General features: G+C 36.4%; 2 protein-coding genes across 9 annotated transcripts in view; one reads left to right on the top strand and one right to left on the bottom strand.

Moving 5' to 3' along the window:
- Positions 1 to 4,979, top strand: part of C2H8orf88 (chromosome 2 C8orf88 homolog) — a 31,117-nt gene extending 26,138 nt beyond the window's left edge. For all 8 annotated transcript variants that reach the window (XM_017658835.3, XM_017658833.3, XM_073229808.1 and 5 more), the window contains exons 6-7: positions 2,139 to 2,245; positions 4,850 to 4,979. In XM_017658835.3, coding sequence (XP_017514324.1) covers positions 2,139 to 2,245; positions 4,850 to 4,873 — 131 coding nt within the window. In that variant the 3' untranslated portion in view covers positions 4,874 to 4,979. The remainder of the gene's footprint in view (positions 1 to 2,138; positions 2,246 to 4,849) is intronic.
- Positions 4,980 to 8,128: 3,149 nt separating this feature from the next.
- Positions 8,129 to 21,698, bottom strand: part of NECAB1 (N-terminal EF-hand calcium binding protein 1) — a 178,845-nt gene continuing 165,275 nt past the window's right edge. The window contains exons 11-13 of the mRNA XM_036995811.2: positions 13,974 to 14,051; positions 12,507 to 12,598; positions 8,129 to 8,267 (exon numbers count right to left, since the gene is read on the bottom strand). Coding sequence (XP_036851706.1) covers positions 8,242 to 8,267; positions 12,507 to 12,598; positions 13,974 to 14,051 — 196 coding nt within the window. The 3' untranslated portion in view covers positions 8,129 to 8,241. The remainder of the gene's footprint in view (positions 8,268 to 12,506; positions 12,599 to 13,973; positions 14,052 to 21,698) is intronic.

The raw sequence follows: 21,698 nt of genomic DNA, 5'->3' as shown, positions 1-21,698 counted from the left end.
TGTCTTTGTTCCTGAGGGATATTGGCCTGTAATTTTCTTTTTTTTTGTAGTGTTTTTATGTGGTTTTGGCAATAGGATAGTGCTAGCCTGGTAGAATGAATTTGGAAACATTCTTTCATCTTCTGTTTTTTCCAATTAGTTGAGAAGGATATTAACTCTTTAAAATATTTGGTAGTACTTATTTGTGAAACTGTCTGGTCCTGGACTTTTGTTCATTGGGAATTTTTGATTATTGGATTCAGTTTCCTTTCTAGTAACTGGTCTGTTCAGATTATCTATTTCTTCCTGGTTCATTCTTGGAAGATTGTTTCTATGAATTTATCTATTTCCTCTAGATTGTTGGTATATATTTTTACAAAGTAGTCTCATACAATCCTTGTATTTCTGTGGTGTTGTTTTTAATTCTCCTCTTTGATTTGGAGTCTGCTCTTTTTCAAGCCTCTTAAGTTTATGGAGACTTGTTTTATGGCCTACCTTGTTCACTGTTCCATATCTACTTGAAAATAATTTGTATTTTGTGGTTGTTGATATAATTTCTGTAATTGTCAGTTAAATCAAGTTGGTTGATAGCATTGTTCAGATCTGTCTGAGTTTTTAAAAATCTAGTTCTATCAATTTCTGAAGGGGTTTTTACATTACCTGATATTTTTATGGGATTATCTATTTCCCTTTATTTCAGCCATTTTGCTTCAGATGCATTGTGAAACTGTTGTTAGGCACTTTAAAATAGCCACATTAGCCTTCTTATTCCTAGACTGTGCATGGTTTATCTTTTTATATCCATTTCTTTTAAACCTGTGTCTTTGTTTAATGTGTGTTTCCTGTAGGCAGTATATAATAGGGTTCTCTTTTTTTATCCATTGTTTCAATTTATTGTCTTTAATTGCAATGTTTAACCTAGGAGTCAGCAAACTATGGCCCTCAGGTCAAATGCCTGTTTTAGAAATTAAGCCTTAATAGAATATAGCCATATATGCTTTATTCATGTTTTATCTGTGGCTGCTTTTGTGCTATATGATAGCTGAGTAGTTGTGACAGAGACTCTGTTACCAAACTCTTAAAAGAACTTAGGAAAATACTTGCAAGGTCTGTCTCAAGTGCAGGAGCTTCTGTCCTTGTGAAGTTGGGTATGCCCACCTTCCTGGTACATGGGTATGTTCACCAACCCCAAAGATGATCTCCAAACCCTGTTAATTTTTAGACTTTTTATGGAGGCTTCATTACTTGAATTATGTATGGAATTATGGAGACATAATTGAGCATTAACTCAATCTCTAGTCCCTCTTCTCTTCCTAGGTGTGGGGCTGAAAGTTTCAAGCTTCTAATCATGAATTGGTCTTTTTGGTGACCAGCCTTCATCCAGGAGCCCACCAGGAGTCACCTCATTAGAACAACAGACACATTTTTATCAGCCAGAAAATTCCAAGGGATTTAGGAGCTTTGTGGCAGGAACTAGGGTCAAAGGCCCAGTGTTAAAAAAAAGATGCTCTTAGAGCTCTTATCACTTAGGAAATTACAAGGGTTTTAGAAGTTCTGTGCCAGGAACTGGGGACAGAGACCAGTGTATATTTTTTTCTATTATTTCACAATATGGAATTCTAGGTTGCGAGTTCTTTTGATCATTTTGGATGAGGAATGCATATATTTAATCATTATTCCCCTTGATGATAGGGACTTTATATATATATAGCATAGTCCTGATACACATGTGTAAAATGTTTCTTGAATTTATTTTGGTTGTATTAAGTGCCTAGTAAGTTAATATAAATACTAGATAACTTTATTAGGGTTCCATTTTGACAGGATCTGAATAGGCCTTACTGCTGTTGTATTTTATAATGCAAGATTGGTTTACTAGATATGAAAAACCTTATGAAAGAAGGCGTGCATTACCAATTTTCTGAAATGGTTCCCATCTATTTTTCTTGGTTATTTGTCATCCTTTCCATGTAAAAGTAAAATTGGAGGCAATAGATGTTTTTCAAAGCTTTTCTCCCCCCTTCTCTTTTCTATAGAAACTAGTCATCATTTTATAAAACACTGGGCAGTTAAGGAACATCCAGAAGGAAATGAGCCAGAAGGTGTTCTGGGAGAGTTCCATGTTTCATAACTTTACATTTGATTTTTAATATCTATAGAGAGAATTAAATACAGCAGAGATTTCCTGTTGAAGCTCTCAAGTGTTTCTGTCTGCAGAAAAAGACCAGACTTTCTGCCTGATCATCCAGTTGTACTTCAAAAACCAGTAAGTAGTTTTCTAATTTTGTATTACAAATACCTTTTTCATTTTCATTTCATTTTCCCAAGATTTTTAATCTTTCTCATTGTTAAATATACTTTAGAAATATATATAAATGTATAATACAACTTATTACTCTAATTACCACTCTGGACAAGAAATAAAATGGAATCACTGTATTTTAAGAAATGTTTTAGAAATATATTTTTTAATTGATACTCAGTCTTATTTTAGTTTCAAGTATACAACACAGTGGTTTCAATAGTTACCCATATTATTAAATCCTCACTCCTACCGCCCACCCACCAACTAGTACAGCTGCTGTCTATCAGAATCACTGGCTGTATTCTCCATGCTGTACTACTATTCCCATGACCAACCTACATCATGACTGAGAATTTTTGTGCCCCTTTATCCCCCTCACCAACCTTTCCCCCATGGTAACCACCCATCCCTTCTCAGTGTCTATGAGTCTATTGCTGTTTTGTTCATTCTGTTTTGCTTTGTTTTTAATATTCCACAAATAACTGAAACCATATGGTATTTGCCTTTCTCTGCCTGGCTTATTTCACTGAGCATAGTACCTGATCCATCCATGTTGTTGTAAATGGCAGGATTTCTTTTTATGGCTGAATAGTATTCCATTGTGTATATGTACCACATCATCTTTATCCATTCATCTATTGATGGACACTTAGGTTGCTTCCATATCTTGACTATTGTAAATAATACAGCAGTAAATATAGGGGTACATGTTATCTGTTTGGATCAGGGATTTTTTTTCTTTGGGTAACTTCCTAGAAGTGGAATTACTGGGTTGTATCGCTTTTCTATTTTTAGTTTTTTGAGGAACCTCCATACTGCTTTCCCTAGTGGCTGCACCAATTGACATTCCCACCAACAGTTTAGGAGGGTTCCCTTTTCTCCACATCCTTACTAACACTTGTTATTTCTTGTGTTTTGGATAGTGGCCATTCTGCCTGGTGTGAGTTGATATCTCATTGTGGTTTTGATTTGCATTTCCTTGATGATTAGAGATGTGGAGCATTGTTTCATGTGCCTGTTAGCCATCTGTATTTCTTCTTTGGAGAAATTTCTGTTCAGGTCCTCTGCCCATTTTTTCAATCGAGTTATTTGCCTTTTGGTGTTGAGGTATAAGCGCTTCATGTATTTTGTATGTTAACCCTTTGCTGGATAAATCATTTACGAATATATTCTCCCATACTGTAGGTTGCCTTTTTTTTCCTGCTGATGGTGTCCTTTGCTGTTTAGAAGCTTTTTTTTTTATTAGTTTGATACAGAAAGAATATTTTCTATTGAAGGGTCATGAAAAAACTTTTGGAAGACAGTACAGGATGTTCTTGTTTTTCAGTTAAGTTCTATAATCTACCTGGATTGATTTTACTGTATGCTATGAGGAAAGGGGACAGTTTTTTTTCTGCATGGCTCTCCAGTCATCATAGCAATATTTATTAAAGGATAGTTCTCTGCCACCTTTGAGGTTTCTTTCTGGGTTCTCTATTCTGTTCAATCCTGTTCAGTTAGTCATTCTTCTTCTTATAAAAGGCTAGAACAAATATATGTTGAAGAATATTTCTGTGTAAGTTCATCAAATTCCATCAAAATAAATATATGTTTACTTGATTGTAAAGGATGTGAGCTTTGGCATCAGGCTTAGTTCAGGTTGTAACTCCTCCACCTTGTGTACTGGTACAATATTAAAACCTAAACAAGTCATTGACCTTGAGCCTCAGTTTTGTAGTTGCAAATAAGGATGATAACCTCTTAAAATTAAATAATATAATGTACTGTGCACTCAGTAAATGCTGGATGTCCATCTTTTGTGGTCTTTCACTTTGGGATTTGACTTTCTTCAGAATTTTCAAAAAACACTTTCATATAGGTAAAGCAACTAGTATTCTACTGAGACACACTCATAAGATAGGTATGCTGAGAATAGCTCAAATGGGAAGTTTTCCATTTTGGGGATTTCTAACCCTTTTGGAATCCCTAGGCTTTTTCACTCTAGTTTTTTGAATAACTTATTCATAGTATGTATCAATGTCTCAAACTCCCTAACTTGCAGATCCTAGCCAATTTAAAAAAAAATTAAAGCAGAAATTTAAAAGGTTTTTTTTGTAATACCTTGCATGCAAGGATGTTTAATAAGGAAAAATATCCATGATGACATTTGAATTTTCTCACCTGTTCAGAAATCTTGGAGCATATGATCTTAGTCTGTAAAAATAAATGTAGTCACCTTTTCATTTGCAGACTTCCCATCTATAATATTTTATTTTGTAACTAAAAGTCTGACATACACATTTTGAACAAAACCTTATACATTAGAATGGAGTTTTTTGTTTCATGTATTAATATTTTTTTAAAACTAGGTACAACAAAAACAACAGGTTTGGAATATGATCTAATACATTTAAAATCCAATTACATGTTTCAGACAGAAGAACTGTTTCATTTGACAAATTCTGGTTAAATACTTTCTATGGTAACATGCATTTAGATCTTTAAACAGTATTTGGTTTGATGAACTAGTAAAAACTGTATCCATTCAATCTAATTGATAAGTTAACTTTTTCTTCTATATTACAGGAAAATGACCAAAGTTTTAAGTAGCATTTTAAGAACAGATGAAGATGAAGAATTATCCATTTTATATTTTGGATACCTGCAAATAAAGTGGATCTAGTAATTATAACTGTAATGGACTGTGACAATTCATTTTTAATTTTGATGGTCGTGTATTTGGTTTCTCCTAAAACGAGAAAAAAAATTTTTAATTATAAAGAATTTTCTAATCAGTTTCAGCTTTGCGGGTAGTTTCCTGCATAAATTGGGATGTAACACTGGAAAGTAGGAATTTGGTTACTGAAATGGACTTTCTAATTTGCATGCTACTTGAAAGTTTTTGTTTTTCATCACTGGTAATAATGGAATGGAAATGTAAGCTGTAAAGATTCTCAAATATAAATTACTTGCTATGATGTATATATGGTACATAATTTCTTGATGCTTTTGTTGTTTCTCATTGACTTCATTCCAGCCCTTGAAAGGCTCTTTAGTCTCCCAGGGGCTTAGAATGATTCAGGATGGTCAGGGCCTAGGTCTCAATGACAGGAGATGGATTACTTTAATAGACTTTCTTTTTCCATTCACATGATCAGCCTCTTGCTTTTTGATAAGAATTTAACATTATCTAATTACTAGCAGAGATTGTCAGTTTGGAAACAAACTGAAGGTGAAAAATAACTTGTGTGTCACTGATCAGACCATATGAAAAGAAGTTGAGCAATTGTAACATAAAACTATTTCCAAAAGAAGAAAAATTTAGGCATTTGCAAATAATTGAGGTGCATTAAGTTTCATTTCTGTAACTTCTTATAACAAGTACAGCTGAATATTTTTGGGGTTTAGACTTTTAGCTTCTAGAAATTTTGTACAATAAACTTCATGTAGTTTATCACTGTTGGATATTACTGTAAAAAAAATTTCTCCCAGCTCAGTGTCAAATAGAATTGTTGACATAAAGGTAAGTGTGAACTCTCCCTACTTCAGTTCTCTCAGATCCCCAGGTCTATTGGCCAGGCAGGCATACTGTATCATTTGGCAGAAAGTTTATCTTAAACTCAATCCTGCATTCTTAAAGGCAATACCTTTTTCTTCACTGATCTTTGGGCATGTTACCCAGATTCAAGCTTTCGTTCATTGTAACTTTCCCATCTTGGTCTTACAGTACACTACTTGTTCCCCAGGAAAAGACTGTTTTTTGAATAGGAAAAAGAAAATCTCCATTCACTATACATTTATTCTATTTATACCTAGGACCCAGTTTTTTCATTTTTTTGTCCTATTTTCCCTTTATATTATAGGTTCCAATATATATATGTATGTGTGAATACACACACTCTTACACACATATACAAAAATGTATGCATAATTTGTAAAGATCTGGGGTCAGAATTACCCTACAGTTAAACTGGTTTGATTCATTATTTGCCTGTCCTCAAAGTTTTTTACACTAGTTAAAAAAATGATAAAACTTATTCCAATTTGTAATCTGAAGAGCCTTTCCACTTAGCCTTATTACTGAGGGCCAAATCCTTTTAAAGACATGTTCTACTTTGGAAACTGCCTAGTACACAAAAACTTGATGTACTTTCTGAATCTAATAATGAAATGGACTGGCCAGAACAATGTATCATTGACTATAATTTGTATGTCAAAAGTCCCTTTGGTTTGAAAGTCTTTTGATCTTTTCTTACTGTATATAATCAGAGTGAGACTGCAAAGACTCTTTTATTATCTATTTGCCTTTGTACATATGCATCCTTGTTCGAATAATCATTGTGCATCTCCATTGATGTTGTTCTTTGCTTTGTATGTAAATTAAGAGTTAAGCCAGGTATTGTTTCATAGTGTTTATCATTTTAGAAATGACCAAAGACACATACACATATGTGTGTATAAATGTGTGTGTGTGTGTGTGTGTGTGTGTGTGTTACCTATGTCTAGTAGAAGCTATGAAAAAATTCTTTTATTTAGGTTGAATGAGAGTCCTAGGGGTATACCAACCAAGTTATTGATAAAAGTTAAAAGTCCATAAATTGACAAACTGTTATATGTCAGATTTTATATTTTTTAAAAAATTTAGTTCAGTCTTTTCTTCCTGAGTTTTCTAACAGGGGTAAAAAATACTTACCTTATGTTTTTTTTTCTGAAAGACCTAGGGTTTCAAAGGAATTTGGACTAGAGAACAACATGGTAAGAAATATCTTATATATCACATTTTCATTAGCAATGTTTATCACAGTAGATTTTATTATTAAAAACTATAAGCTTGTACAGCAGAGTATGTAGGTTATACAGTTGTTCTAGTGACACTGGGATTACAGTCATTCCAGTGTTAAAAACTGTGGAATAGATGTTTTCTGTCTGGTACCTTCCCAACTATTTTATTCCTTCCCAAATGTTTTGTGCTTGTTTTATATTTCTACTTTTTTCACTTAGAAGAAAACAATTTTAAAATATTTTGAAATGCTATTTAAATGCAAATGTCTATTTGTCATAAGGAAAGTTAGCCCTCTGGATCACATGCTAAAAAATTTGAACCAGATTTTCTCAAAGTGAAACTCTCCTCTTACTTTATTCAAGGAATTATGATGCTAATAAGTGATACAATGGTACTGTTACATTACTAAATGGTACCCTATCACAAAATTGTTCACTTAACAAAAAACCAGTTTTTAACCTGACAGATGGATAGATTTTATAGATTCCTGCCAAGGTTGTTTTATGCTCATGTATTTTTTTTCTTTTTAAGCTAAAATAACAAAAAGATATTTTCTCACAGTTCTAGAGACTAGAAGTCCAAGGTCAAGGTGCTAGCAGGATTGGTTGCTCTTAAGGCCTCTCTCCTGGGCTTGCTGTTGGCTGCCTCCTTAACTGTGTCCTCACATGACCTTTACTCTGTGCATATACATTCCTGCTGTCATTCTCTCTGCATAAGGACACCAGTCATATTGGGTCATGTATTACCTTTTAAAGTAATGTAAAGTGAATAGTCATAGGATCATGAGTTGGGAATGGACTAGGCATTATTTAAGAATAAACTTCACTCACAGAAAATCAGTTATTTAAAAATCACAAAAACACTGATTTAACTTTTATAGTTTCTGACAAATCTACAAAAGCTGTCCTATGAAGTGAAATTTCCACTTGAAAGGTTTTATCATTTTTATCACGATTTTTTAAAGTGTATACTTTGTGTGACTAAAAGATTTTAGGTTACAATGTGAGAAAACAGCAAATACTGAGAATCATGAACTCTGAAACATTCATGTGAAAGATACATAAGATGAGAGTACACATCTTAAATATGTTAAAAGTATAGAGTAAATTAATAACTACAGAGAATTTTCTAATTCACATTTAGATAAGAATGCATGTTTTGCACTTGGAACCATAAAGAAAATGTCTAGGAGCATCTAGTTGTTCAGTATCCACCATGAAGCTGAAAAGGAAAAACAATTTTTTAAGTAATGAAAATAACTGTTTAAAATGTACATTATTCTTAAAGAGATTATTTCCCCCCACCTATTGTCTACATGATTATCTTTCAAGTCATGATTTCCTGACTGTATGAAATAAGACTGACTTCGTCCTATGCAGTTGTTATTTGTGCCATATCTTTTTGGTGCTTGGTGGTTGTCTAAAAATTTTTTGTTATATGTGAATAGAGCTAAGACTTGGCAATGATATTAAAAATTCCCTGAAGATAAAATCATGATGTTTTAATATACACAGTAATGGCAGTAGCTTGAAAATATGACACGAGACTTTTACATACTGATTTCAGAAAGATTGGATATAAGCAAGTGGCTGTGTTTCTTGGTATGTCTGCATTGTAAAATTGGAAATGTTATCCCCAGTGAATATAAATATCTCAAAGACAAACCTATGCTAAAGAAATAAGATTGGTGGAATGCTGTGACATGCAGACAAATGGAAAGAATTAAAATTTGTTTTCAAAACTATTTAAATAAACACACTGGCTGGCAATAGGATCTTTCTTGTGTATCCTCTTTTCTTTTAAGCACAGGCCCTTCTCCTTTCCCAAGGCATATTCTGTCTCACAGGCTGAATTCTCACACTCTTTTTTGTCTGTGTTTGATGATGGCTAATGGGCCTAGGCTGCCATATTCTAGTGTGCCTCATTTGAATGATTTTTATATTTGAGAGTTCATAGGAATATATTTTGGTTTGTATTTTCATATTTGGTTGTAGTCTGGTTTAGTTAATTTTTTAAGATGTATCTTAGGTAAACCACTTAGAAATATTAATAAAAAAGCAATCTTATTAGAAATCATAATTTGTGAGTTAAATTAGAAATACAAATGTAGTCATCCTGTGTTTCTAACTGTAATAACCTTTTTCTTAAAGATTTTTTAGGTCTATGTGCAGCTAAAAAAGTTTTTAATTGTATATGTAACCTTTATAACCGTATAACAAGCAAAATGCACAAAACTAGTTATTAAAAATATTAGAAGTCATGTGGCCATTAAAACCATAAGTACTTATAAGCTAATTCCAGCTTTTTGTCCATGTAGTTGTATCCGCTGCTATTGCAGTTATAAAACTTTAACTTTGAAATAGAGTAGAATGCCCAATAGATGTTAAAAACTGTTAGAAGCCTTTTTGTTATTTCAAATTCCAGTGGTCACTGTTGAAATTATAGTGATATAAAAATTAATGAAAAATAAGGTGGCAATTAAAAGGCACTGTTTTGAATTCAGGCCCTGAGAACAAGAATTGATCTAGTATTATTTGTGTTTGGTTTTTCTTTCAAAATCAGGAAATGCTCTCAGAGAGAAAGAGTATTGTATGCACCAATGATACAAACAGTGCATAGAAAATTAATCCAAGATGATGAAGTAAAGTTGGACCAGAAAAAAATCTATCTTGTTACTCTAATTGTCTTATTCGGTTATGGTATTTCTTCCTGCTAACTCTTTCTACTGTAACTCTTTTTAAAGTGTTTTCTGTCCTGGAAAGACTCAGGTCTCCAATAAGAATAAGCTGCTGCTTTTGTACATTATGGAACCAATGGTTTCAAGTTTGGGAGAGTTGAAACTGATAAGATGGCAGATAAAATTACAAGTGTCAGGACTTCTTGGGAAATTTTTGTGACTAATATCAATGCATTTATGATGCCATCAAAGTGCTTGCTTATTCATTCCTTTATCGAGAATATACTTGTTTTTCTGTTCCATACATTGTGCTAATACTGCATTTGTCAGGTAGTACAATAATCTAGGCCAGGAAAAAAGGCTTCTGGGACTGGTGAGAAAAATGTATAGGTAAAATTAAATATGTAACAGAAGCTGGAGAACTGTCTATTTTAAACGTTGGGACAGAAAAGCCTCCTTTATCAAGGAGACTGAGGAAAGGAAGGAGAATCATAGTTGAAGGAAACCAAGGAAACCAAAAGAGGAGTAACCACCATGCATGGTGGCACAGGGCACCTCGGGGGCCTGTGTAGTAGAGTGTGACTGAAGAGAATGGATCTAACAAGAGGCAGCTATCCAAGAAAACAGTTTGAATTTAAAATTTAGGATAGATTTTGATTGGGGAATAAAATGGAAAGTGAACAGGCAAGTTACTTACCCTAGACCTTAAGGACAGATTGGGTTGGGATATGAATGTAAAGATGTGGATCTTGCTTTTCTGCATTCTGCAAACAAAGAATGCAGCAGCCATATTTACGGAAGTTATTTGTGTTCAAGTCTGGTTATAATAGTTAAGCTAAAACTTTTTTTGGATAAATTTAAGGCAACCACTGAAGTCTGTTCTTTAATAACCTGTGCTACCACACCTACCTGCAACTTTCCGGAAGTGTGGTATACTCTAATCGCCTGAATCAAACCGTGAGTCACAAGATTTTTCAACTGCATTCATGGCTTTCTTATTTGAAATAAAATATCTGAGATACACAGCAAGACAAATCCTACAAGACTGCCACCTCTAGGCCAGGCAAATCTGTCCTTAAGGTCTGGCGTAAGTAACTAAAGCTCAGGCTGAGGCTGAAGAGTCAGCCGACTTGGAGCACTCATACTTGATCACCTCCACCTACCTCCTCACCTAACTTCAATTCCAGAATTTGCTTTTTCACTTTCCATTTATTCCCGAATCAAAATCTACCCTAAATTTTAAATTCAGACTGTTTTCTTGGACAGTTGCCTCTTGTTAGATCCATTCTCTTCAGTCACGCTCTACTACACAGGCCCACGAGATGCCCTGTGCCACCGTGCATGGTGGTTACTCCTTTTTTGGTTTCCTTCAGCTACGACGATTCTCCTTCCTCTCCTCTCAGTCTCCTTGATAAATGAGGCTTTTCTGTCCCAACCTTTAAAACAGACAGTTCTCCAGGTTCTGTTAGTATTTTTTTACCTACACATTTTTCTCACCAATCCCAGGCTTTAACTGTCATCACTGTGTATCTGCAAGAGAACTTCTGGGTAGCTCCTTGTTCAGAAGTTTATTTCCTGGCCTAGATTATTGTACTGCCTGACCAGTCTCCTCTCCCTGACATCCATCTTTCTCCCTCTTGCCACAGAGGAGTGATTCTAGCGATTAGAGCATTCACTATCCCTCTCAAAAACCTTTAATGACTCCATATTGTAAGAAAATTCAAACTCACTGTGACATTTTCAACCTCATTTCCTACTCTCTCCCTTCTATTCACATGTACCATATAAATTCAAACTTTTCAAACTATTACAAGCCTTACATCTTGGTCAAACCCATGCCTCAATTAGCCAAGCATACTTAGCATTTCTTGGATTTGTTCATGCCTATGATTTACCTCTAATGAGGTACCCTTCTCCATCCTTATTTGTCCCGAGCTTATCTTTTAAGCCAACTCAAGGATCATCTCCTTAAAAACTGTTAAAAGAAACAATTACATCTCTAAATCCATGTATCACATTGTGACTCTCATGGTAACATTATGCTCTGAGCACTTTTTTTCCCTACAAACATGTCTTTCCCATTGGACAGAAAGTATTTTTATGGGTAGGGGCTACATTTTTACTTTTTACCCTCTCTAGCTTTCAACACAATGCTTGTTCAAAATTGGAGCTCAATCAGTGCTAGTAAAAACAGGCTAGCACCCCATTATCTCCAGTGCCTAATGCATATTAACACTTAGTAAATACATGTTTAATCAGTAATAAAATAGATGGGTAGTTGAACAGGTGAATTTTAGCTCTCAATTATCTTAACCTTTGGCTAGGCCAGACTTCCTAGAAAATTTCATTTCAAATTTCTCTTTCCATTCTCCTTTTCTCCAATTACATAGAATATTTTAACAGCTATTTTTAATAAAAATATTTCTAACATAATTCTAATCTCCAGTCTATGGGTCATGTGTTTCAAATTTATTTAATATACCAAATTATAACAGTGGTAAACCATTTACTACATTCAATTTAAATATTTTTTTGAAATGTCATAATTTGACTTTATTTCTAGTTTATTAAAATTTTGAACATAACCAGCAAATGACTAATACCTGGTTTAATATAGCCACAAATATAAATAGGGTCAACTAAGGACAAAAGGCAATAGGATGTACAGATCTCTTATTTCCTCTCCCCACTCTCAAATTTTAAGAAATATATAAATAAATGATACGTGGTGTACCATTAATAAAGTGTGGAAAGGAGTACAAAAGCACACAGAAGATAATTACCAGGAACTAGCATAGTGGATGTGAGTTCTGGAGTTTCCAAGAAATCCACGTTACTTCTTTGGAATGTCTTGCTATAATTCGTCTGAAGGTGGCTGTATAAATAATTACAGGTTAAGGTGGTACATTTTTATAACAATCTTACTGTTTTGCAGCAGAGTTCAAATTCAGTAGAGAAGGCAAGGTTTTGGATGGTTTGGATTAAGTGCCTTTTTTGTCATTTAGCCTTAAAGAATCAAAGTGATCATTGTCATCAGAAATTGTTTTTAAGAGATTTTTTTCTAACAGAATATTAATTCTCTACAGAAGATAAAACAATAGGCAGTAAACTTTAATTGCAGCAAGAAGTTTAAATAGAAGGAAGGATAATTTTGGCTGTCAGGATGTTTAAAAAATAGAATAGCTAAGAGGAGGGAATATAGATTTTCCATCCCTAGAGAATAGAAATAAAAATCATCTAAAAGTGTAACCTGAAGCACAGAGCTGAATTAAGTTGCCTTTAAAGCTCCCTTCTGTGCTTGAAATTCTATTGATATCATTATGCATTATAGCACAAAGTGCCTTAAAATAGCCACAAAAGTATAAACTTGTAGATTATATATCAACTAAGTTTCCAGGTATTTCCATGACATACCTAACACCCTAAGTAGCGACTTACTGGCGAGGGCTATATTCTGTGTGTCATTTAAAACCAACTCAAAGAACCTTTTAAATATATCACAGAATAGCAAACATTTCCTTCATCCCAATTTTCTAATTATATATTTGTTGCTTATTTGTAATTTTAATTTCAAAGAAGTTGGTTTTATTTTTAACTTTGAGAAATAACTGAAATATACCTAGTCAATATGTACAACATAATGATTTGATAAATATTGTAGAATGATTACCAAGCTGATTTATTTTTAAATCTGAAAGTCTTTAATTTCCCCTTTATTTGCAGTGTTTAAAGACATTTAGAAAAATTATTAAGCTGTGATTTTAACCATTATATATGTAGTTTTATTGTAAAATAAAGTAACCTCAGAGCTTATGAAAAGTTAGAAAGTAAAATTTGTTGTCCTTCCTTTTCTGTGTCCTTTGTTTACCACCTACCCTCACGTACACCCATGGTCCATATTTAAATCTAATTACCTGAAAGTATTAGTGAAATGGTAACACACTTAAAGTGGATCATTACCAAAAGTATTTGTGCCTCAAGAGGAATATGGTTTCTAATTCATGAAATAAATTCCAAAAGAGTGGGGCTTAAGAACATGAGCAAATGGGACAGGTTTTAAAGCAAGATAAAGGGAATGGAGCTTTTCCTACAAGTTCTAAAATTACATCATGTAAATTGCCACTTCCTTGAAAATAAACAAAAATAAGGCTTGCTGGAGCTCTGTCCTCTCGCTTTAACTCTAAAACCCTCTCACTTGCTCTCCTAAAAAAATAAAAAATAAACAAAAATTAGGCTTGCTCATAGCTTACCTATTCCATACACTACTATTCTCCCAGAACTCATAAATCATGTAGCGAGATTCATTTGAAAGCTTCTGTATAGAAATACTGAAATAGAAAAGGTATAATTAGGCATAGGAAATTAAAGAAAAGAAGCAAACTGATCAATCTTACCCATTCATACAGGAAACACCTATGGTGCCTGCATGAAAATAAAAGTGTCAAGCATTGATTACTTCGATATGTCTGTTTGACAGCAATTTTTTAGTTTTCTGGTTTGGCATCATGAAGACTATGCCAGTATATTATACACATCACAAATAAACCTCTGTAAAATTTCATTTATTCACTCAAAAAGATTTACTCAATATGTGTTGCGCCAGGGTTCAGTAAAAGTGTCCGCCACCACCCTTACCCTCCGATGTAGCTCTTTGGATCAGTCCTGTCAACCTCCATAGCTCTAGCCAAACTCTTGGCTTCAGCCCTAACCCTGGATTGGCATTTTTGTTTGGGATCAACCTCCATAGCTCTAGCCAAACTCTTGGCTTCAGCCCTAACCCTGGATTGGCATTTTTGTTTGGGATCCTGCTACAAACCTGTTGAGTCACAGTGCTACACCCTCAGCTTTCCCTCTGTCTACACACACACACACACACACACACACACACCCCTGTTGAGTCACAGTGCTACACCCTCAGCTTTCCCTCTGTCTACACACACACACACACACACACACACACACCCCTGTTGAGTCACAGTGCTACACCCTCAGCTTTCCCTCTGTCTACACACACACACACACACACACACACACCCAGCTTTCCCTCTGTCTGGGTCAAGTGTTTTTTAAATTTCTTTTCCAGTTTAGAGAACACAAATTGGTTCCTTGGTTCCTTCTGGCCCTCTGACCAGCCTGAGTGACCAAAAGCTGTTTTGGAGGAGTGAGGGGGAGGGATAGCTGAAAAGACCAATTGAGGTGAAGGGTAGACTTTAACTTGGAACAATGAGGAGCTACTGAAGGAGTTAAAGCAAGAAGGTGTCATGGTTAGAGCTGGGTTTAAAAAGCTGCTTCTGAGGAGTGAGGTATCTTATGGAGAACAGTCATACAGAGCAAGAATGAAGCTAGAAAGCTGCTGAAATTGCTGAGGTGAGTGACAGTAAAGGTCCAAATTATAGTAGAAAGAAAGGAGGAGGCAACATAAATTTAAGGGAGAATGTGATGACTATAAAAAGTAACTCCACAAAGAACGGGGAACCCTCCTACACTGCTGGTGGGAAAGTAAGCTAGTTCAACCATTGTGGAAAGCAGTATGGAGGTTCCTCAAAAAACTAAAAATAGAATTACCATTTGACCTAGGAATCCCACTCTTTGGAATTTACCCAAAGAATACAACTCAGATTCAAAAAGACATATGCACCCCTATGTTTATCACAGCACTATTTACAATAGCCAAGATATGGAAGCAACGTAAGTGTCCATCAGTAGATGAATGGATAAAGAAGGTGTAATACATATACACAATGGAATACTATTCAGCCATGAGAAAGAAACAGATCCTACCATTTGCAACAACATGGATGGAGCTGGAGGATATTAGGCTCAGTGAAATAAGTCAGGTGGAGAAAGACAAGTGCCAAATGATTTCCCTCATTTGTGAGTACAACAACAAAGCAAAACTGAAGGAACAAAACAGCAGCAGACTCACAGACTCCAAGAAGGGACTAGTGGTTACCAAAGGGGAGGGGTGGAGAAGGGAGGGAGAAGGGGATTGAGGGGTATTATGTTTAGTACACATGGTGTGAGGGGTCATGGGGAAAACAGTGTAGCACAGAGAAGGCAAATAGTGAATTCTTAACTATACTGATGGACAGTGACTGCATTGGGGTATGGGTGGGAACTTGATAATATGGGTAAATGTAGTAACCACATTGTTTTTTCATGTGAAACCTTCATAAGAGTGTATATCAATAATACCTTAATAAAAATTAAAAAAACAAATAAAATCATACCAAGTTTAGTTGCAGTGTGGAATTTAAAATACCAATGAACTGTTAACACTGTTACATTAAAATCCATTAAAATCTGAAAAAAAATTAACTCCACAAGTCTTGCTTGTTCAGCCTCATGTTTTACAGTATAATCAAATTAGAAACCAAGCTGAGAGGCTAGAAAAATAAGGATACTGATTATAACATACCAGTATAATAGTCAAACTAAATGTAGATTTAGGACTTACTTCAGTGTGACCAGCAGATGGTGGTAACTATACACAATTTTAATACTCCTGTGTAGCCCTTTGCCTGTAAGTAGTTCTAATGTTTTTCTAGCTTGCTTCATTCAGGTATTATGTGGCAAATATTGTTAGCTCAGTGTGGGAGCAGCAGTCCATCTCCATGTCTATAGGTGCTTACAAGGGGTTGGGGGAGAGGGGAGCATGCACTGGATTGGAGAGGTTTCTTTTGGTTTTTCTTCCCAGCCAGGAAGGGAAGAGACATGGGTGAGCAAAAGTAATCGACTTCTTGCAAGCAATAAATGGGTTTCTCCCACTTTATTTTTTCTCTTTGACTGATTTCTACTTCAAAGGTTTATTTGCCCTGGGCTAGGAACACATTTTCCTCCTGGAGTTACACTCAATTTCAGATTTTGTGGGGTAAAGGTTTATAAAAGAATAATAGCAACTGAATACAAGGGGAAATCATAGATTTTCTAATCCTAGGAGTTCATGGATGGGCTTTTGAGCTGGAGTGGGGTTGGGGTGGGATTCCTTGAAATCCCAGAAATGAGCTGCAATGTGCATTTCTGTTTTTTTCTGAGAGGAGAATCCACAGCTTCCGTCATAGTCGCAAAGGGTCTGTGAACTACAAACATAACCTGATAATGTAACGGGCAAATTTCAAACCATGACTACTTTTTTTTTAGGATAAAATAAAAAATACTCAGTCTAGCATTTTCATGAAGAACTGCCTGGTATAAACTAACTCATTTGTGTTACTTACTATATTAAAAACCCACTTATCCTGCTATCTGAACCTTCCATTTTTCCACAGTAGCCATAAAACTAAGAAATTTACAAAATTACAGCATAATTCTCAGCTTTTGAAGAACTAAAGATGAAAAACAGTGTGATAAGGTAGCAGTTTGAAGTATGGCCCAACAGGCTAACTTCACCCACCACTTAACTAGCTTTGTCACCTTGAGCCCCTTATTTAACCTCAGTGATCTCATCTGTAAGACAGCAATAATAGTATTATGAGGATTAAATAAAATGTTGCATATAGAATACTTAGCCCAGTACTTCAGGTGTTTGTGCGTGTGTGTATAGTGTCTGTGCACGTTCATGCTTAATTAGCTGTTAGCTCAATAGCTAAAAAGAAAGCACTTTCACTGTGTGAGTAGTGAAAAGTAAGCTTTAGTGGTATCAAAGTTGAGAAGCATGACAGAAGTAAAAAGGACAGGAGAGGGGGGGAAAAAACAAAAGACCATAAAAGAAAGTGAAGACACACATATCTGTGCAAATGGAAGCAGCAAGCCAATAACAATAATTTTTATACACTATTATAGCTATGAATAATAATGGTGATGATTGCTAATGTATACTGCTCTGCTCCAGGCCCTGGTCTAAGCATTTTACACAGATTAAGGCATTTTATCATCACAGTTATTCTGGCATGATATGGCAAACACTTGTCTGTTGCCTCGCCAGCTATACTCCCTCTAACAGAATCCTGCCACTGTTCAGTTTGCAATATAACCAGTGTACCATTCAGCGCTGGACTGACATTTTTATGACAACCTCACTCCTTTTTGCTGCACACTTGTTTCCTAACAGCCCCTGGAGTCAGGAATGACCATGTCACATGAGTTGGGCCACTGAGATGCCATGGGAAATATGCTGGGACGGAAGGCTTTGGGGAAATGTTTGCATTCTTAGGCTCAGACACGAGAGGAGGACTTGTGGATATTACTCCCTTCCCTTTGTTCCTGACTGTCGGCCATCTGGTGAAGAGCCAGATGGCGGGGCTGACAGAAAGCCCAGTGCAGATTTTGTCCCAAAGGGACAGGTGTGAAAATGCTAATCAGAACTGCTCTACAGACTTTCAGTTAAGTGTGAAACTGACCAATATATACCAATGACATTTAAGGATATTGCTATTTGAGACTATACAATACAGATGATGGTGATACATATGCAATGATGACACTGTGCCAGCAAGAAAAGGTTAATTATGAAGTGATTTTTAGAAATATTTATCTCAGTAATATTTCTGTTAAAAAAGACTTAGAGCTTTCATGATTAGCTGTCAATTATTTGCAAACTCAGAATTACATTATTCAATTATTTGCAAACAGAATTGCACAGCTCAGAGCTGGTGCTGTGTGACTAACTAAACACCTTCAGTCTTCCTCCTCAGTCGGTTCATACTTTCTGTGACACTTAACACCTGCTGAAGTGGGAGTTCTCTGGCTCAGCTGTCCCTGGATGCCCTTAGGAGCTTCAGCCCTGAGCTCTGAAAGACCTTGAATATTCCCAACAGCTGGAAAATGTCAGTGAAATGGCTTCTAGGGGAAAAGGAGGTGGCTCAGGAACAGCGGGGGTTAAAGATCTCACCTGAGGCGATGACAGGACTCCCCGGCTCTCAGCTGCCTTCTCTCTCCACGTGCCCTACCTTCCCTCAGAGCCTAACCACTGCAGAAAAGGCACAAGTCTTCACATTTCTCCACACCAAGTTCTGGCTACCAATTTCATCTATAGGAAAATGCTGATAAATGATGCATGGTTCAGTGTGCAACAGGTACTATTCTTAAGGACGATTCTTTGGCCATGGCACATCTCAGGGTTGACACTTAGAATACAAGTCCCCATGCATGTTTCTTAAGACCTTAACATGGAACTGAGAATACAAATTCTAGAATTTCATAGCTGAGAGTGACTTCAGAAATCATTTTATTCTACTTAACAGCTGTGAAATTTTAAGCCATGAATTGCTCATGAATGAGCATCCTAGTTTCCCAACTGGATTTTAAGATCCTTAAAAGGAGAAACTATTTTCACCTTTTCTGATGTCAAGTATCTGAGAATACAGTGTGTAAAACACATATATTCAGTCAGAACTCACTCCCCCATGCCAAACAGATCAATGAGCCTTCAGGATTACAAAATAAGCAACAAGAACATCAAACAATATGTGTGCACATGTGTATGTGTGTGGACATGTGCATGTGTGTGTGTTATACATGGGTCACATAATTGATCTGTTGGGTTTAAAACTCAACTGATGGCTCTGACAAGGGTTCTGTCAGCCCTCAAACCTCTGAGTCTCCTAGCCAAATACCTGGAGGGCAAAAACCTCTCTAATCCAGTGGCCTGAACTGAAGAAAGTATTACCTTGTGGTTGGAACTGAAGGGATCTTGTTCATTCTACCCCTGCTTAGCCACACAGAAAGTCCAGGAAATTCAAGAATGACCAAATATTCTCAAGAAGGATTAAACTTGGGTTTTGCAGCCTAACTTGGGCAAGTTGGTTAACACCCCCAAGCCTACTTCCTCCTAAACTGGATGTAAAACATACCTCAGATGATTGCTGGGAAGATAAAATGAATACAAAATGCCTAACTAGTAAATGCTTAAGTTCTATTTTGAGGTAGCCTTTCCTGTCTAAACATGGTGAGGCTGAGCCAAAAATCACGGGAAAAGAAGAAACTGCAAAACTCTGATCATTCACAGAGCTTTTCATCAGCCAAGCACTGGGCAGTCATGCTGTGCCCACTGGAGCAGGACTGATGGCATGAGTGACCTGTCTGATTGTTCCATTGGTACAGAGAGAAAATTGAATTGAACTGGTACACCAGCATGATGTGTTTTCCTCATACTTTCCATCCATGTGGAGTGATCGAATCTCTGAAGCTCATTCTATCTGATAGTCTTTTTTCATAATTCTAGTAAAAGAAAGAAATTAGCTGAAAAATCAGCAATAAGAAGTGAGTGAAGAGTCATTAAAAAGCAGACCAGTCTTGCAGAGGAAAAGGGCAGCTGAGAGTCTCACTTTCTCTTTCCAGAAAAGGATACTTTCCTTTCCCCTACTTCACAGTGGGAGCCAGGGGAGCACATTTTCATGGTTATTGGGGGAATGGAGATAGCGGTGGGCAGCACAAACACACCTACTCTCTTACTCTTCCGCAGCCTGTTTCTCTCACCCTGGCCTGTACTGGCAGCTTCAGGTAGTTTTCACAGCACACAAAACAATATTTCTGAACCTTAAAAAATAATCAAACTTTGTGCCTTTTTAATAAAGGTAAAAAAATCTAACCTGTCCCTGGAGATTGTCAGACACAAAGCCAGCCTTTCTCTTCTTTCTGTCCTCACCATCCAGGGAAGAGTCTACTGTGCTCTCCTTTCTGCAGTTTATTCTGTGGCTGGTATACATGTTGATATCAATATCTATGTTTTTTGCATTTTCCAGATATTCACTTTTTATTTCAAAATATTTTTGACATGTATTTTTATATTTTTATCTATTTTAAACTTGTTTTTATTTGACTAGGCTTTTTAAATCTACGTATATTCTTCCTTTGGCAAATTTCTCTAAACTCACAGAACTGAAAGGACTAAAATGGGGTTTTTAGTTTGTGCCCTTCTGAGCATGATGTGAGGAAGTTAACAAAAAATGGAAATACAGCATTTCCTTTGCTTCTGTTGCAAAGACAAAACTGGGAAGACGGTGAGTTGTTAGTCCTTAATGGCACCGAGCAAGTCCTCTCTCCTCGAGCGAGGCGGGAGGCCGGACAGGAGGGAGGGAGCAAGGGCAGCTCTCGTTTCCTGCCTGCCCGCATGGCGGCCGCTTGCCGAGCACTCAGGTAAATCCTCGCAACCATCTTATGAGGTTCTTGATGAGGAAACTGAGACTAGAGGCAGTAAGAACCTTTCCCAAAACCACAAAGCTAATACAATCCCATGTTTAGTTCCAGAGCTGGACTTCTTAGCTGGGGAAGTATTCTTCTGGAGGATGAATAAAATGGAATTAGTTACTGTGAAGAACACGAAGGCCCTCAGAAACATAGCGTATGGGTTTCCATGGGTGTGTATGCACACACATGTACATGTGTGTGCAGTTTAAATGAACTCCCGAGGTAGATTAGATTTGCCTTCAGCAGTTTTCCAGAGGCAGGGGAGCTGGGGGCTGGGCTTTGGACTTGAGGCAAAGCTTGGGCTTGGCAGAGATCTGCAGCTGGGAGCACATTTCTGGGAAGGAGGGTGGCCAGGGCCAAGGCACAGATTATACCAGGAGGCTACAGGCAGCCGGGCAGTGCTGAGGCACAGTGCTTGGCTGAGCGAGAACAAACAGCAGTGCTAGGGATGGGGAAGGACAGACGAAGGGTCAGGATGAACATTTGGTAAGATACTCGTCAGAGAACTCTAGCTTCCTGATTCAGGGGATTCTGCAGTGATTGCTGCTGGATAATTATTCTAGTAGCTGTTTAGACCCATTGGAGTGGAGAAACTGAAGATGAGGAATAGTTAGTATATTTTAGTAGCCTGAGATAACAGAAGCCTGACCTGAAGTAGCTGTGATTTTTTTCTTTTCTCTTTTTTTAAACGATCAAGGTCTGCAATCAAGACTTCAGAGATTGTGCAATTTCATAATGGCTGAAACGGTTATTAGGCCATAGGGCATGTTGCCAAGGGAGCAATCAGAGCTAGATGCCCTGGAGTCGGGGCCTCATCTACCAGAGACGATTTTAAATTAGAGTGTGGG

The sequence above is a fragment of the Manis javanica genome, chromosome 2 (genome assembly GCF_040802235.1).
Source record: "Manis javanica isolate MJ-LG chromosome 2, MJ_LKY, whole genome shotgun sequence".
Taxonomy (NCBI): domain Eukaryota; kingdom Metazoa; phylum Chordata; class Mammalia; order Pholidota; family Manidae; genus Manis; species Manis javanica.
Note: the sequence above shows the minus strand (reverse complement) of the source record. Positions and strands in the feature narration are given on the sequence as shown.